The 17185-nt window shown below is 37.5% G+C and overlaps 1 protein-coding gene across 1 annotated transcript; it reads left to right on the forward strand.

The window, feature by feature from the left end:
- Positions 1–70: 70 nt before the first annotated feature.
- Positions 71–14110, forward strand: CHUK (component of inhibitor of nuclear factor kappa B kinase complex; the record flags this gene model as incomplete). The annotated part of the gene is given in 18 exon segments (XM_072424321.1): positions 71–244; positions 989–1083; positions 1938–2052; positions 2724–2793; positions 3794–3882; positions 4078–4167; positions 5461–5585; positions 6131–6238; positions 8312–8447; positions 8551–8745; positions 9510–9612; positions 10034–10157; positions 10722–10873; positions 11005–11066; positions 11664–11773; positions 12660–12709; positions 12799–12895; positions 13963–14110. Coding segments are annotated over 18 exon segments (1974 nt in total), but the record flags the coding sequence as incomplete, so codon positions are not given.
- Between the last annotated feature and the right edge of the window lie 3075 nt (positions 14111–17185).

Consider the following 17185-nt stretch of genomic DNA (forward strand, 5'->3'; position numbering starts at 1 on the left):
ACCCACGTGATGCGAATTCAACCAATAGTTTTTTTTGTAGCCTTCGTATGTTTGCAGAGGGAGGGCGGATGAGCTGACAGGTGACCGGAAAGACCTCCGGTAGAGACGGAAGTCCAGGAAGTTGATATTTGTGTTAATTATGGAGAAGCCGCCGATTCAGCAGGGAGTGGTGTGCGGGCCATGGGAAATGAAGGACAGGCTGGGCACTGGAGGCTTTGGGAATGTCTGTTTGTTCCAGAACAGGGTATGTGTCCAGGGGAGTCGCAGTGCTAACTCTGAGTGTTACCATGGGTCCTGGTGGTGGTCTGGTAACACCAACACGATAGGTCCTGGAGGTGTACATAGGATAATAAGGGAGGGAGGGGGTCATATCCCCTGTCAGGATAATGAGGGAGGGATGGTGGCATATCGCCTGTCAGGATAATGGGGGGGGCACATCGCCTGTCAGGATATTGAGGGAGGGGGGCACATCGCTTGTCAGGATAATGAGGGAGTGATGGGGGCATATCACCTGTCAAGATAATGAGGGAGGGAGCATATATCGCCTGTCATAGGAAGGGAGGGGTGGGCATATATCGCCTGTCATGATAAGAAGGGAAGGCGGGGGCATATATCGCCTGTCATGACAAGAAGGGAGGGGGCATATCGCCTGTCTTGATAAGGAGGTAGGGGGCATATCGCCCGTCATGATAAGGAGGTAGGGGGCATATCGCCAGTCATGATAAGGAGGGAAGGGGCATATTGCCTGTATCGCCTGTCTGGATAATGAGGGAGGGGAGCATATCGCCCGTCATGATAAGAAGGGAGGCGGGGGGGGGGGGGCATATTGCCTTTCATGATAGGGAGAGAGGGGGCATATTGCCTGTCAGGACAAGGAAGGTGGGGGGTATATTACCTGTCTGTTTAAGGAGAGAGGGACATATCAGCTGTGTGGATAGGAAGGGAAGCAATCTCAAATAAACCTAGAATTCTTTTATTTGGTTTCCAGGATACTGGAGAATTAAAAGCAATAAAATCATGTCGCCTTGAGCTGAGTTTGAAAAACAAGGAGAGATGGTGTCAGGAGATCCAGATCATGAAAAGGTTTGTTATATGTTTTATAACTATATAGTATATTTGCGCTGCAGCTCAGATGACTTTTTGTTGCATTTTCCAGCACGCTGTCAACTTCTGTTGTATTTTTTAATTTATTTAAATTCATTTGATGTGTATTTTAGTGCTATGCTGCTTGGGGTATTCTATATTTGGGCACTTGAATATCATCTCCTCTGTCAGCACTGTCATTTTGCCCTTTGAAATGTAGATTACCTTAAACTGTTGCATGGTACATAAGTCATTGCCCCCCTCCCAGTACGGTTATATTCATCCTTAAAGTTCTCCTTGCTGCCCCTTCCTATGGTGCATCCACTGCAAAATACCAATTGTCAGAACCTACAAAGAGGTGTGATGCCACCCACTTCATCATGTGACAATTGGCTCCTTGGTCTGAGCACTGTTGGAGGGGGTAAAATGCCCACCTATACCCAGAAGCACCAGGTATTTTGACAGCTGCAACATAAAGAGGAGAGGGAAGAAACTCTGTGAGTATAAAGCAATAGGGGACAGAGCTTTAAAGATACCCCGTCACCTTGCTGTGAATAACAGAGGTAAATTAATCCATATAAGAGCTACCTTTTTGCAGGCACAGACATTGTCACAAGCATCTAAACACAAATGTCAAATACATATATTGTTTCATTACTACTTAGTTTTATCCAGGTACTAAATTCTTTTATTTTTTATACAAACATTGATAATATATTGATGTGATTTGTTTGATAAAGCCCAGTTGGAAAAAAAGCTCCATTCTACAAAATAGCAGTTCACATAACTAGTTATCTGTTTGACTGTTGTGCTTTATTACCTTTTATAGGAAACTTGTGATTTGTTTTATACAGATTAAGCCATCCTAATGTTGTCAAAGCTTGTGAGGTGCCACCTGAAATGGACTTCTTGGTGAATTCCGTGCCGCACTTGGCAATGGAGTACTGCTCTGGAGGAGATCTGCGTAAAGTGAGTGTTATGCTGTGGAATTTTTATTTTATTTATTTAATACCTTGGCACACTATTCTAGCTGGTGAAGTCTTTAGGATGTTCTAATTTACCCTTTGGAAATTCCTGAGGCAGATGCTTAGCCTGCAACAGAAAAGATGTTCAGACAAGAAACATTTTTGAAACATTTAAACATAAAAAAAATTTTCTTGAGGTATGATAGCAAACTGTAAAATAAATTAAGATGTACATACGCTTTATTGTTATCTTGATAAACTGATACAAAGGAGCCAGAATTCAGCTGGATAAAAAAATGTAATATATCTGTGCAACAATTATTTTTGTCTTGCAAATAAAATCTGTTCAAATTGTAAGCATTCTGTGTACCATTAGGTTTGGTGCAAGTAGGCTTATACTGAATCTGCTACAGAGCACTAAGTATAAACTAGCCATAGGTCAGGAGGAGGCCAACTGCAGGTCAAAAGCATCCTTCAATAAATTCTAAATTATCTCATAAGTGTTTCAAACTAATGTCAAAGCAATGCCATAGACAAACCCTGTTCTCACAGACCTGTTGGGGTTTTAGCCACAATGGCAATGGCATTAATATATATTTTTTTCCTATGTATAACCGAGCAGAAATAATCTGTGTAAGAATGAATTGTTAAGTTTTTGTTTGATTTGTTTTCCAGCTTTTAAGCAAACCAGAAAACTGCTGTGGGTTGAAGGAAAGCCAAGTTTTGAATATATTAAGTGATATAGGTATGTAACAGCTTTAGAACATAGCTTTGGTCACAAATGCCTTAAAACACAACAGATGTTTTTAACCCCCTCATACTTTACAATACAAAAAAATATGAAACCTCAATTCCTGCAGTGTTTTGGCCTTTTTGTTGACGTTGGATACCAAGGCTACTAGATTGTAAGCTCTTCGGGGCAGGGTCCTCTCCTCCTGTATCACTATCTGTATTAGTCTGTCATTTGCAACCCCTATTTAATGTACAGCACTGCGTAATATGTTGGCGCTATATCAATCCTGTTTAATATTAATAATAATAATAGGCTGGCGTGATAAACTTCTCTTAGTAGGTGTGCCAATGACTTGGGCTTACTGATGGTGGGTTGAATGTTTCTGAGTGCTGGATTGGAGTGTTGCAAATCTGCAGGAGACAGCACCAGAGAAAACCTGGGTATTAAAGTTTTAAGTACTCGTAAATATAACAGAGACTGTTGAATAAGGGAACATCCAATTGCCTCATGGGATCAGGAAGGAATTATTTTTCCCCTGTTGGAGCTAATTGAACCAGGGTTTATAGGTGTTTTTCTGCCTTCATCTGGATCAAATATGTACATAGGGTTTGAATATGGAATATGTTTTTTTCCCTAGTGGTTGAACTTGATGGATTTATGTTTTTTTTATTTATTCCACCTCACTCCTGTTACAGCATGAGCTGTCTTTTTCTGTCTTGTTAAGAGTCTTCTGAGATGTTTCTTATCAGACAGTTCAATACATATAGCCTATTCAGTTTACATTTATTATTATTATTATTATTATATTTTTCCAGTATTCTCCCCAGAAATATATTTAGGCTTTTCAGTAACCACCCAAAAACAACCCAGTGGTTATTGAAAAGTGCTGGGTGGTGTAGCCAGGTAAAAAAGCTAGGAGGAAAACTATTTTTCCCAGAATAAACATTTTTGATCTTTGTATAAATTCTTTTAAAGTTCTTATTAAATGTTCCTTGATGACTTCTTTTTTTAGGTGCTGGTATTCAGTATCTGCATGAAAATCGAATTATACACAGGGACTTGAAACCAGAAAATATTGTGCTACAGGATTATAATGGGAAGGTGAGGAGCTGTAACTTAATCCGTGTGCCTTTTTTTCTAAATTAAAATATGGTACTTGTGGTGAATTATGTTATATTGTTATACGTTTAGTTGTTATGCTTGTAATATGTTTAATAGAATGTGTCTGGGTTTTATTAAAAATATATAAGTTTGTTGCATGATCTGGAAATCTCAATACCTCTCCTTTTACTTTAGACTGTGCATAAAATTATCGACTTGGGATACGCCAAGGATCTAGATCAAGGAAGCCTTTGCACATCATTTGTAGGGACCTTGCAGTACCTGGTATGTATACAATGGTTCTATTTTTATTACCAACAATCCATTAAATTTCACTAACAGATGTGTTGCTACAAACAGTCCTCCACTATTCTAAGATTCATACATGAATACCAAATACACTACTACCATTTGGTAAAAAATGTTTTAGTTGCATATGATTAAAATATTTCTAATAAAACGTTACCTGCATTTAATATTCATTTTTAAAATCTGCTCATAATCCACACAAAGGTGGCCTGCTTGTCACAAAGTTATATATGTTATGTTTGATTAGTGTAGACCACTTGAAGAGGTAAACTTTACTGGCAGCAAAGACCCCAGTATACAAAAGTTTTCCATTGGATGTTTTTGGGCGGCTCCCAATACAATTGAACCATCACAGAAAAATGTAATTTGGACCCATGAAATAAGATCTTTGAAGACTTTTTCTGTTAACCTGTCTGGTGCTGCATTCTGATTCCTTACATTGCCTCTAATTTAATATTGCGTTCTATAGTTGCATAAAGGCCAATGAACCATACATCACAAAAGGGAACACTTTCATAAGCAATATTCTCTCTAAAAAATTTTTAGGCAGTTTGGCAAGAAACTATAGGCGGGTGGTGGCCGACTTGTATTGTGACCCAACTTTTTAGTAACTACCCAAAAAGATCTGGGTGGTTCCTGAAAAGTCCCGGGTGGTGCACCCGGCTAAAAGGGGCTGGGGAGAACAGCCAGATTAAATAGACTTTTCCTCAAACTTAACTCTTCTAAAGCTCAAAGATTCTTGACTTGGGCAATAGAAGACAGTGTACATTTTTTTTGTAATTTATAATATATATATATATATATATATATATATATATATATATATTCATTTGGTAGGCTGTGGATGGTTTTGTATATAATATGTCCAAACATGTCTCTGAAAGCCAAATCCAGAACATGGATGCTGTTGGTATGTCTGATATGAGCACTTCCAGGTCAAAATGCTGTTGTATAGCTAGGCTGTTGTGTGCGAAGGCAATGATTTATTAAGCTCTCCAAGGCTGAAGAGGATACACTTTCATCAGTGAAGCTGTGTGATCAAGCAAACATGAATGTATCTGGTCCAGGATTTAAAACATTTGCAAATTACATTAAGAATTCCATTTTAGGTTTGTTGTATCACCCAGCTTCACTGATGAAAGTGTATTCTCTCCAGCCTTGGAGAGCTTTAATAAATCAGCCCCAATGTATTTATTTAAGAAATAAAAACTGCTACCCATTTAATGCAAAGTCATTGTATGTCCTGTCTGGTTTTTGTTTTAACTATAGGCTCCAGAACTGTTTGAAAACAAGCCGTACAGTGTGACAGTGGATTACTGGAGCTTTGGTACAATGGTTTTTGAATGTATAGCAGGCTTCAGACCATTCCTTCATAACATGCAGCCTTTCACTTGGTGAGTGCTCTGCTTAACTTATCTTTGCTCTGAAGATGTTTTTTTTTTCTACTTGTGAGCAGAATATAACATGATCACAGTAGGCCAGCAGCAGTATGCTTGACCTTGCCTTTAAAAAATAAAAGCCAATGGGTACGATATGGAATCAGAATGCTTAATGCTATGAATACCAAAATACTATATTTATTTTTATTAGGATATAAAATAGGACAGGAAGTGCTCTCTCATCCTTTTATGGAATGAATACTATTTATAACTGATTTAGAGATATTTAAGACATAGCTTTAGTTTTGGGTTCATGAATACATACTTTATTATTTTTATTTTTTTTTTTCTTAACCTCCATTTCTGTCCGGTTTTATATGTCTAAAAGTAGTACATTGTTTTTCATAAAAATTTTCATGATTTTTTTTACAGTATAATATATTAGTATGAGTACAATACAGTTTGAAACACAAAATCATTTGATTTTTGAATGAGAGGGCTATCATTGTAACCACTGATCTGACTCCCCAAATAATATAAATAACTTTTTATTATTCTAGGCACGAAAAGATCAAGAAGAAAGATCCAAAGCATATCTATGCTTATGAGGAGATGTCAGGTGAAATTAGGTTCAGTACCCACTTGCCACAGCCCAATAACTTATGCAGGTGTGTTAAAATACTGTTTCACTTTTTTAACATATGTGGTTGAAGTTGCATGTTAAGGCAATCTTTCTGAATCCTTCAAGTGTATAAATGAAGCTATGATTTAACATGTGCCATGTGGGCCACGATTCCCTTTCATGTGTAAACATGTATTTCCAGTACTGCAAAATTGTACATGAATGTTTTCCAAACAAACCTTTTGTCTTATTTAATGTCTAAAAGTATTTTGTCATTTATCGTTTTTATATATATCTTTTATACTGGTGTGATGGTTTTAGTTAACAGAAAAGAAGTATGTGCTTAATTACAGTCATAAGACCATATTCACTAAATGTGGCCATGTAGAGTTGGATCTGGAAACAAAAAATAGACTTTCCTTTAATCCCGCAGGGCAGTCTGATCCATCCAGAGGTGTATTCTGTCAGGTTCGTCCCGGCATCTATCCCCAAGCCTGCGTGCCACACATACATTTTTTTTTTTTTTTTTTTTTTTACTAAAAGGCTCCTTCTGCGCATGCCTGAGATGTTTGGGCATGCGCAGAAGGAGCACCAAAGATGGATGCGTGAAGTCGGTATCCCGGGAGGTTTGCGCTCCCATTCATTTTCGAACACCTAGGCCAGGGGTCGCCAAACTCGGGCCTTTAGGCCAGATACAGCCAAGCGGGTAGTGTGTTCCGGCCCAACTCTCCCTGGCTGATCTGGCATATTCTCGGCCGGCAACCTGCAGCGGAGACGGAACAAACTACTGAATCCGCATGTGGCTCTTTAGCCTGCGTGTGTTAGTTCCCTTCCCTATTTACCGCAGCCGGCGTTAACACATTCCTCCGCAATGCATAGAGGCGAGGGAATGTTCCCTATTTACCCCGGCCTCTCAGGGGGCGTTCCTGGTGGGGGGCGAAGCCATAAGGGCGGGACTCAAGAGAGGGTCTGGCCTAGTAAGCTCCTGCCTACCCCTGAAATGGCCTAGTGGCCAAAAAAGTTTGCTGACCTCTGGCCTAGGTGATCAAGAATTAGGGGCGTTGCTGCACCCGTTTTTTTTTTTTTTTTTAAACCTTTTATGTAAAGTTAAATTTCTAAGTTTAGGTACGCTTTAATTATTTGTTACCCTTTCCAAATTTTATTGCAGTCTGTGTATGCACAAAAAAGATTCAAACCCCAAGCTATCACCAGAATTAGAGGTGAAGGGTTAATCTTTAAAGAAAGACACCTGTACCAGTGACCGCTATCTAAGCAAGAAATTCCCCTGTCCTGTTTACTGCTGAGCACTAATAAATTTACAGACTTGGAAATTAAATAATTTTCTGTCAAGGAAGAAAGTGAGTTTACATTAATTGTAAATCAGGTGACTAGATTTGGTCTGTTTCTGCAGCATCTGCAAAGTATTGTAAAGAATGATGAAAACATTTTGGGCATAAATAAAAATTTAAAAATAACTGTAATTAGCTGTATTGGGCAAATGTACCTATATGTTGTAAGCATATTTACCTCTCAATGTGTTTTAAAAGGAAATGATCCTGCCCTTTAGAAACATTGATGCCACATTGAGGACATTACCCTTTTGGCCTTTTCAGTGTGTTTGTATGAATTCATTAACTTACCCTGCACAAACACCCCCATTTTCCCTTTTTACGTTATTTTCTTCATAAAAATAATTGTTGCTTTGCCGGAAGCTCCTAACGCTTGGCAGTGACCTGGCAACATGGTCTATGCTGCAATATAATCCCAAGTAGTGTTGTCAGCCTGACTTCTCCTTTTCTGGATACTAGAACATCCCTCCCTGCACAAAATTAAATTGTGTTTTAGTTTTACTTTTTGTATAAACTAAAATGGGGAACCTCTGTGAATCTTGCATGGGTTCTTTACCTGACTTTTTTCTTAAATGCTGTTTTTTCTGTTTTCTTCATAAAGAACCAGAACTTCTTTAGTAATTTCAGTATTGCTTCCTCCAAAAAGGTGTTGCCAATGCACACTAATGGAATTTCTTAGTTATATTCTTTCTGCTTAAATACTTTGTATGTTTTGCTTTTTCTGATAGGAAAAAAGATTTTTCTAATCCTTTATTTTGATCTGTTGCTAGCATTATGATTGAGCACATGGAGACATGGTTACAGCTTGTATTAAACTGGGACCCTCAGCTACGGGGTGGTGGAATTGATGAGCACTCTGGTCGTCCCCGCTGTTTTGCGCTGATGGATCGCATCCTGAACTTAAAGGTAGAATAGACGTGTCTTTTGTGTAACAGATTTCTGACTTGTGAAATTTGCATTGTAAATTGTGTGCCATTTTTACTGGCATTTCTCTATATTCTATCTACAGATTGTACACATTTTGAATATGACATCTGCTAAGATCATATCCTTCCTCCTACAACCCGATGAAAGTCTACACTCTCTTCAGTCTCGGATTGAAAAAGAGACTGGAATTAGTACCTGCAATCAGGAGTTGCTGCTTGAAATGGGGGTGTCTCTTGACCCAAGGAAGCCTGCCTCTCAATGTGTAATAGATGGAGTGGTAAGCTTTGCATATCCTTATTACCTTTTCTAGGTGGTAATTTAAAGTGCAAGTACACTTCTCCTCTGCTCAAATTAGGTTGTTTTTAGGCATAGGTGACATAAATTGCTTAGGGTGCCACCTAGTGGGGTGGGTGGCATATCGGCCAGTGCACACTTGCAGGCTTTTCTGCTTTCCTCATAACAAATTTGCTGTTACCCTTTCCTCCATATTCAAAGTAGCACAGGTAAGTGTGGTTTACAAGCAATGGCTTACCTGCTCGAGCACGCAGCAGACTCAACTGTGAAGTCTGATTAGAGTTCTTCTAAACAATGGCTAAATCACTTGACAAATGCTGCCATGGGAAATGTGAAACTATTTAATCAGCTACTCTGCTAGGAAGAAAGTGGAAGAGTGGGCAGCTTTAATATACAGGACCTATGGGGAGGACACTTTTAAAGGCTAACATTTTGAAAGGCATACTTAAAGTTGGACCTACAAAATAGTTCAGCCTTCACTTTTTATCGGCCCCATTTGGTTGTACAACTGAATCATGCATCATTTATGCTCGGAGAAGCTGGCCTATTTTTATAAGTAGATGAGGACTTGTCCTGCCTAAAAGTAATATTTCTGTAAGCTGCTGCTTGTTTATAATAACTAAATAAGTCTAAATATATTAATAAATAGAATTACTGCTATCTGTATGAAAATGCTTTTTTTTTTTCTTTTATGAAAAAAATATTTTTAATGTCTTATTAAGCCTTGTTTTCCAATTTGTACGACAGAGAGGCTGGGACAGTTACATGGTGTATTTATTTGATAAGAGCAAGACCACTTATGAAGGACCCTTTCAACCAAGAAATCTGTCAGAGTGTGTAAATTATATTGGTAAGTAGTTTCTTTTGATATTGCAGTCAAACCAAATCATCAAAATCGTAAGAAAGGGTTGGCTGCTCTGTAAGGTTTACTTCTTTGTTTCTAGTGGGGGGATCTCTATTCACTGCCTTTTCAGCTGACAGTGTTTCAACATAAACTACAGCAGTGGTCCTTGCATTTATAAATGCAAGAATCTGCAAAAGACAATTCTGTGAGTACAATTCAAATGGCCCACTCTTAGATCTTAAAAAAAAAAATAGGCCAAGGTATTTCCATTGTATTCTTAACGGATCAAAGAGGAGGAATGAGGAGGAGAAGTTGATTATTGAGGTTTGCATTCCTTGGAAGCTTCTTAATCTTTTTTTATAATATTCTTATACTTTAGACCATCAATAATCTCAATTACAAAATCAAATGTTTATATCTTGTATAGTGCAAGACAGCAAAGCTCAGCTTCCCATACTACAGCTGCGCAAGGTGTGGGCAGAGGCCGTTCATTATGTGTCAGGGCTGAAGGAAGACTATAGCCGGCTTTTCCAAGGACAAAGAGCAGCAATGTAAGTACATCCTTTTCTGTCTACAGCAGGGTACACACATGTCCTGATTATTCTAATAAATGTCTGACTAGGTCCGAGTATTAGCATTTTATAGTTCAGCAAAGTAATTAAAAGAAATGGTTTGTCATCTGATCAAATATTGACAAGGCATGCTGATACTATTTTTTCAGTTCCCTATTCTGTGCTAATCAGGTTGAGGGAAACAGGTGCTGCTGTTCAGAGACCAAGGCTCGTCTGACATGAACAGTGTATGTGTGCATTGGGTGTTAAAAGGATCTATGTGTTTTTGTAACCAGAAGCATTTATTATTAAAATGTTAGATTAAAAATGTTTTGTATACAGTTTAATCCTTTGTAACAAAGTAAAACCTTAGATATATTAGGGCACACAGATTAGGCGTTTCTGTGCTGCTTGTCGGACATTTTAAAAGGCTGTCCGAGTCGTGTTAACTTCCTCTGAATTATAAAACATTTGTATAGTTCTCTCCTATACAACTCAAAGTGTTTGTTTTTGCCACCTCCCTTATAAATCCCATGAGTGTTTTTTTTTTTTTTTTTTCGTTAGGCTTAGTCTACTCCGTTATAATACCAACCTCACGAAAATGAAGAATACGATGGTATCGGCCTCTCAACAATTAGAGGCCAAACTGCAGTTTTTCAAAAAAAGCATTGAGATTGATTTGGAGCGCTACAGTGATCAAATGGCCTATGGAATATGTGAGTGCAAATTTATTGGTCATTCGCATGTATGGAATTAAATATAGAGAATTATAGATTAACCACTAGATGGGGCTCTGACATCAGCCAATAAGACAAAATGTTTTTTTTTTTTTTTTTTTACTTGTTAGCTTCAGAGAAAATGCTGAGAGCTTGGAAAGAGATGGAAGATCGAGCTGTAGGATGTGCAAAGGTATAGTATGTGAACTAATTTGTCTGTTTTCCTAACCTGGACAGCAAAGCTGTTGATTATACCATGGAAACAATCTTTAACTAAATGTTGCAGATGTTGCTGATGATGTTCAGCAAGTAAAAATATAAGTGAAATATGGCATCATATATACTACAACCCAAAACTGATCTTTAGAAGGATAGTAAAATGTTGGCTAAATGATAAAGTTAAGTAAGCTTTGTCCAGAGTGTCTTGCTTGTCAGTGCATTTGGGTTCAGCTTTGCCTAAGGAAGAATGTACATGACATATTTTAGTTGCCTGTGATGCTTTGTGTTTCAGAAGTGTCAACTTGATTTTTAAAGGTGGCCTTGGACATTGCATGATATGACCTCCCAGAGACATCTGTCTACTCACCAGATGTGTATGTTTGGTCAAGCATATATATTTATGACCATGTAAACAATGGATGTTTCCCAGGGGCCAGCTGGCTGGCAAGTGTCCACTGCCATAAACCTCAATTTTCTATTTCTGAGGTTGGCCAGATTAAATTATGTGTCCAGATCTCCTTTCTGTAAAATAGTTTATAAATATCTGTATTAAATTGCTCTGTACTCACAGGCTGGAGAAATCTCTTTTCTTGATGACCAAATAATGGGACTCCACACTGAGATAGTAGAACTACAAAGAAGCCCATATGCGCGAAGGCAAGGCGATGTTATGGAGCACCTGTGAGTTGGCATTTTTACATTGCTGCAAAGATACTTTTTCAAAGAAAAAAATTTTATACATATATATATATATATATATATATATATATATATATATATATATAATTTATTTTATTTTTTTTAATGGTCTATTCCCCGCCCCCTTCTTGATTTTCTCTTAGTAATACTTCCATTAGCACACTTCTATCTTATGATAGTACACGCGATCACCCAACTGTACCAGATTCAGTACTACTGAGCACACTACCCCTGTCCCCTTTTACATAACAGATGTGTGGATTTCTGTAGACCATAGAACAGCACAAATGATGATCGTGCAGCCTAGAATGGTATTGACTGACGAGATAATTTTTGCATTTTTTTAACCTCATAGATCTCAAAATACTTCTGCATGATCATTATGTTAAAAGCAAAATATTACTTAATATATTGCCTGTATCTTCAATAACATGCTTACAAACAGTGTCTGCCTCTCTAGGTTTTCAAAAAAAAACCAAGTGTAGTCTGCTTTCTTTTTTAAAATATAGGTTTCCTAACTACCTGATTTCTATAATTTTAAAGTACTACAATTTTATCAATGTTAGTGTTGAGTACCACTATTTAGAGAGCTGATAAAAAAACATGTTATGTATGTATGTGCATTGAGATCAAAAACCCTGTACAGATATCAAATTTCTGTTATTGGAAAAAGTTTTGTCATCATTTTCAGGGACAGGAGAATGAACAAGCACCATACATACAGCACTGTTCTGTTCTGTATCTGAAAATAATGACCGCACAAGTAGAAAACATTTGTGAATTGAGATGGGGTCTTTGCTTGTTGAGCATTGGAGTAGATAACGATGATGTAAAAATTAATCTTTTTTTTTTTTTTTTTTTTAACCAGGGAACAGAAGGCTATAGAATTATACAAACAGTTGAAGCCTCGGTCACCAGGTCTGTGTTTTTGTGTGTGTAATTTCTATGTAGATACAGATTTTTTTGTTAACATTTTAATTAATGTTGGTAATACATTTCTTTTTTAGAGAATGCCTACAGTGATAGTACTGAAATGGTGAAGACCATTGTGCTGACAGTGCAGGGCCAGGATAAAGTGCTAAGGGAGCTGTTTGGACACTTGAGGTAACCTTAATGGCAGAGTAAAACTGTACTAAAAGTGTGTTCTTACTTTTTTTTTTTTTTTTGTGATCCTGCCCCATTCGGAGAGATTTTCCATCACTACCACAGTGGGGCAGTAGGGATACAGGCAGATATCTGGCCACCTCTGTCACCGGTTTACTTGGTTTGGGGCTGAAATGCAAACAGGTCTAAAATGCAAACATTGGTGCTGATTTGAGGACTGAAGTTCTTGCACTGGTGCATAAAAGGTTTTGTCTGTTCACCAGTTTTCAATTTTTGTATTCCTAATAATACTGCTAATAACAACCTAATTGTGTTAATACATACCAATAAATTTACCATTCTATTGGCAGTACACCTATGAGTGTAAAATTGAAAACATACTAGGACAACAACTAGTTATTTTTCATTCTAGGTGGATTCTGTAGCTGTCAGGAGAGCAGACAGTTAGCACCAAGTCATCTGATCACTGTTAATAAAGTAGAACTTAAGTTCCCCTTACAAAATTTACTATCAGACAGGGTTATATTGCAAAAAGGGTGGTTTCCAGGATAACCCTACTCTTCACATCCTGGCTTCCATGGTTGTGGGGACGGAATGAATGCAAGCACACAGTAGTTATATCATCCCGGTCCTGCCAGTAAAGATAGGTGAAGATCGGTACAAGGAAGGGAAGAAAGAAAAAGATGGCAGTTCCCACGACTTAGGGACAGGTGAGTATAAACTGGGATTAGTTTCATTTATACCAATTCAAACAACCACGTTTCCCTCTATCTACCCAGCTGACTGAATGTAGCAGATTGAGTATGCATTGTACTTGTCTTGTTTGGAAGCAGGGGTGTTATCATGGAGTCTTGTGGACCCTTGATGAATAAATAATGCCCGTCACCTGTACTATTCTATCACAGGGATCTTAGCAACAGTTAAAACAAAACAAAAAAAGGCTTAAGCTTATGAGCTGTAAAGATTTCTGTACACTCTGTGTACATGCCAAACAATGATTTATAATGCAGACTCAATTGCTTTTTTTTTCTATTTCTTTACTAACCTAAATATGTGTTTCCTTTTAGCCGACTTCTGGGTTGCAAGCAGAAAATTTTCGAACTGCTGCCCCAAATTGAGATGACTATAAATAATATTAAGGAAGCAGATAGCTCCCTGATGCAGATGCAGGCTAAACGTCAACGAGAAATCTGGCATCTTCTGAAAATTGCATGTGTGAGTGTTTTTAAATATTGTATTATTGTCAAGTGAAATATACATGTTACAAGCTTATCTACTTCATTTTGGTAATGTATTCATCTAAATAAATATTTAACTTATAAGTGCAAACTCGTGTGCCCTGTGATGCTTCAAGCAGGTTTTGCATTCTTTTGCAAGTCTTTGAATCGGATCTGACTAAATGTACTTATTGATTCAAAATTAGGCTCAGAGGAATCTCATTATGATGTCTTCATCACAAAGCACATTGGGCCAGATTTATTAAAGCTCTCTATGGCAGGAGAGAATACACATTCATCTGTGAAGTTTGGTGATCCAGCAAACCTGGAATGGATTTCTTAAGTCATTTGCTATTCGTTAGCAAATGTTCTCAATCCTGGGCCAGATCGATTCCGGGTTTGCTGGATCACCAAGCCTCACCGATGAAAGTGTAACTTCTTCAGCCTTGGGGAGCATTAATAAATGAGGCCCATTCTAAAAAAGCCCTGGGAGCTCCAATCTAAGGGTTTGTTCCATTTTCAGTAGTTCCAATAAAGCAAAAGCTCAGCAGCTCACAAGACAAATGCTAGATTTCTTTTCATTTTTATTGGTACCTCAAACGCACCTTTCCTTCGCACTGCTGTGGTTTGGTGTGGGCTTTTTAAAAGTGTAACCTGCACAATTTCTTTGTGCATTGGGCAGCCTTCTCCTTTCCCAGTGCCACACACGATGCAAATAGCAATGTCCTGCATTTTATAAAACGTTTCTTTCAAGTGTTTCTTTTCATCCAGAGTGTTTTACAATAAGGTGTTTTTTTCAGCTGGATGAAGTTCTGTTTTAAGTACACGTCCATTTGAATTCCGACCCCTAAAAAAGCTCTGGTATAACCAGTTGCTTTTAAAAGTTGCTTGGTTAGTTGTATGCCCACTTGTGTACCATTAACATGTCATATGATCTTGTCTTGTCTTGAAACCTGCCTTTGAAAGACCCCTGGGTTTCTCCAAAGAACATAATAAAACTGCATCAAAAAGCCCAATTTGATATTATTCTCAATCTTAAACTAGAAAAAATATGGTACAACCCTGACTGAACAAGAATGACTTATTCTTATAGGTAATACTAAAGGTATGGGTAAATCTTCCGATGGTGACAACTGTGTTAACAGGGAATTACTATTTTCAGAGACTTCCTCTGACTTCCAGCCGACTGGCAACTTCACTGTTTTATTTCTAAAATATCTTTTTTAATTCGTTTTTTTTTTTTTTTCAAAAATACTAAGTTTGAACTCGGTTAGGAAATTGTTTTGTAAATGGGTTGCTTATTTTTACAAATATGAAGCTCATTCTATTATTCTAAATTGCCATGTAAGTGTTATTTATTAAGACCAGCAAGTAATAATTGGCTGTGGAAAATCTGTAATTATTGATATCATTTCAGTTATCTGTCTTCATGGCAAAAAAACATGTCTGCTTTTAAATCTTTTTAAGACCAAAGCATATATGTTCCATGTACTTTTGTATCTAAATATACTTACTTTGTTCTCATAAAATAATTTAAGTCCTAAATTCTTAACCCCTGCCCTTTAACCCAGCATGTCTTTTACACCTGTCCACAGTAACTGCCGTCACATTGCAGCTGAGAATGTCCCAAGTGGTCATATTACTGTGTGGTATAATACTCAGAAAGACTAAGGATCACAAATAGTCTTCATCCCTGAAAGTGTAAGACAGTGTAATAAAAGATGTTCGTTGTATGATTTGTTGTACTCTTTGGGTGCTCAAAATGGCACACAACAAGAGAAAAAGCACTTTATCTTTTAAATAATTAGAACACATTTGCAACAAAATTAGTCCCATTTATTACAAAATTAAATCAACGGATGAAAAAGGAAGAGGGGAGTTGGAATTTATGATTGGACATCCATTCAGATACCACTAATATTTAGAGATGGCAGGCAAACTAATATAATGAGCAGCTGTCTGATGAATCGTCTTTCACCCTCATTCCAGGGATGTTACAACAGTACACAAAGTCTCCATCTTCACTGAAATATGATAGGAGTGTCACCTCTCTCTTGTCCTATAAACTGTTACTTTAACTTCTGGTCTCAGACAGATCTTTTCTTTTAGCCTGGATGCTAAAAGTTCAGATGCTTGTTTTGACAGACTGAGGTAACATATTAAATCATTGAGCTCTTCTTGGGAGAACTGCTGGTTTGATGAAACACTTCCTTCATATTCACTTCCACCAGTAACTCCTGGATTACACTCCAATCCCTGTATATCCTCCATGTCGGATACAGCAATATCAGGGAGTGTACTGAACACTGGTATCACTTGATCACTGGTAACAATTGAAACCCTTTACATTCACAGCAGAAAAATAACGATCATTATGATGATTTTTGGGCTCTCGCCATACCATAGGTACACCAAATTTCAAACTTTTCAGTTTTCCATTTTTCCACTGATGTAGACACTACGCAAGTTTTGCATACTATATAGGGAGCCCAATACTTTTCTTGGTTCCCTAGTTTAATACTAAAATATGCAAGATATGCTTGTTTCACAAATTCGGTAATGTTTCTTCCCTGTTTTTGCTGAGAATAATCACCACAAATGTAGCAAAAGACATTAGGGTAACTTAACCCCCTTAGCGAGATTCCTGAGTGTGACTCGGGGTGGATTTTACCTGCATTTAGGGTAGCTTTATATAAAAAAAAAAAACCGTTACCTTGCTCCGCTGTTGTCCCTCGTCGTCCTGCTGGTTCCCACAGATCCTGGGGACACGTTCTTCCTACTCGATCTCCAGCTGGCGAATGCAGCAATGTTTTCCAGGGTTTTCCGGTGACGTTGTTGCATGTGTCGGAGCAGGTGGGCGGATCGGTGGGAAATTTAAATATTTTGTATTGGATTCAATACAAAATAGCTGTATTGAGTCCAATACAAGAAAATATTCATATAATATATATATATAATTATATATAAATTATACATGCTACTGTATACTTTTTACACTACATTACATGTTTAAAAATTTTTTAACAGTTTTTTGTGTTTTGTTAAAGTTTAATAAATGTATTAAATTTATTAA

Source organism: Pyxicephalus adspersus, chromosome 10, assembly GCF_032062135.1.
Source record: "Pyxicephalus adspersus chromosome 10, UCB_Pads_2.0, whole genome shotgun sequence".
NCBI lineage: Eukaryota > Metazoa > Chordata > Amphibia > Anura > Pyxicephalidae > Pyxicephalus > Pyxicephalus adspersus.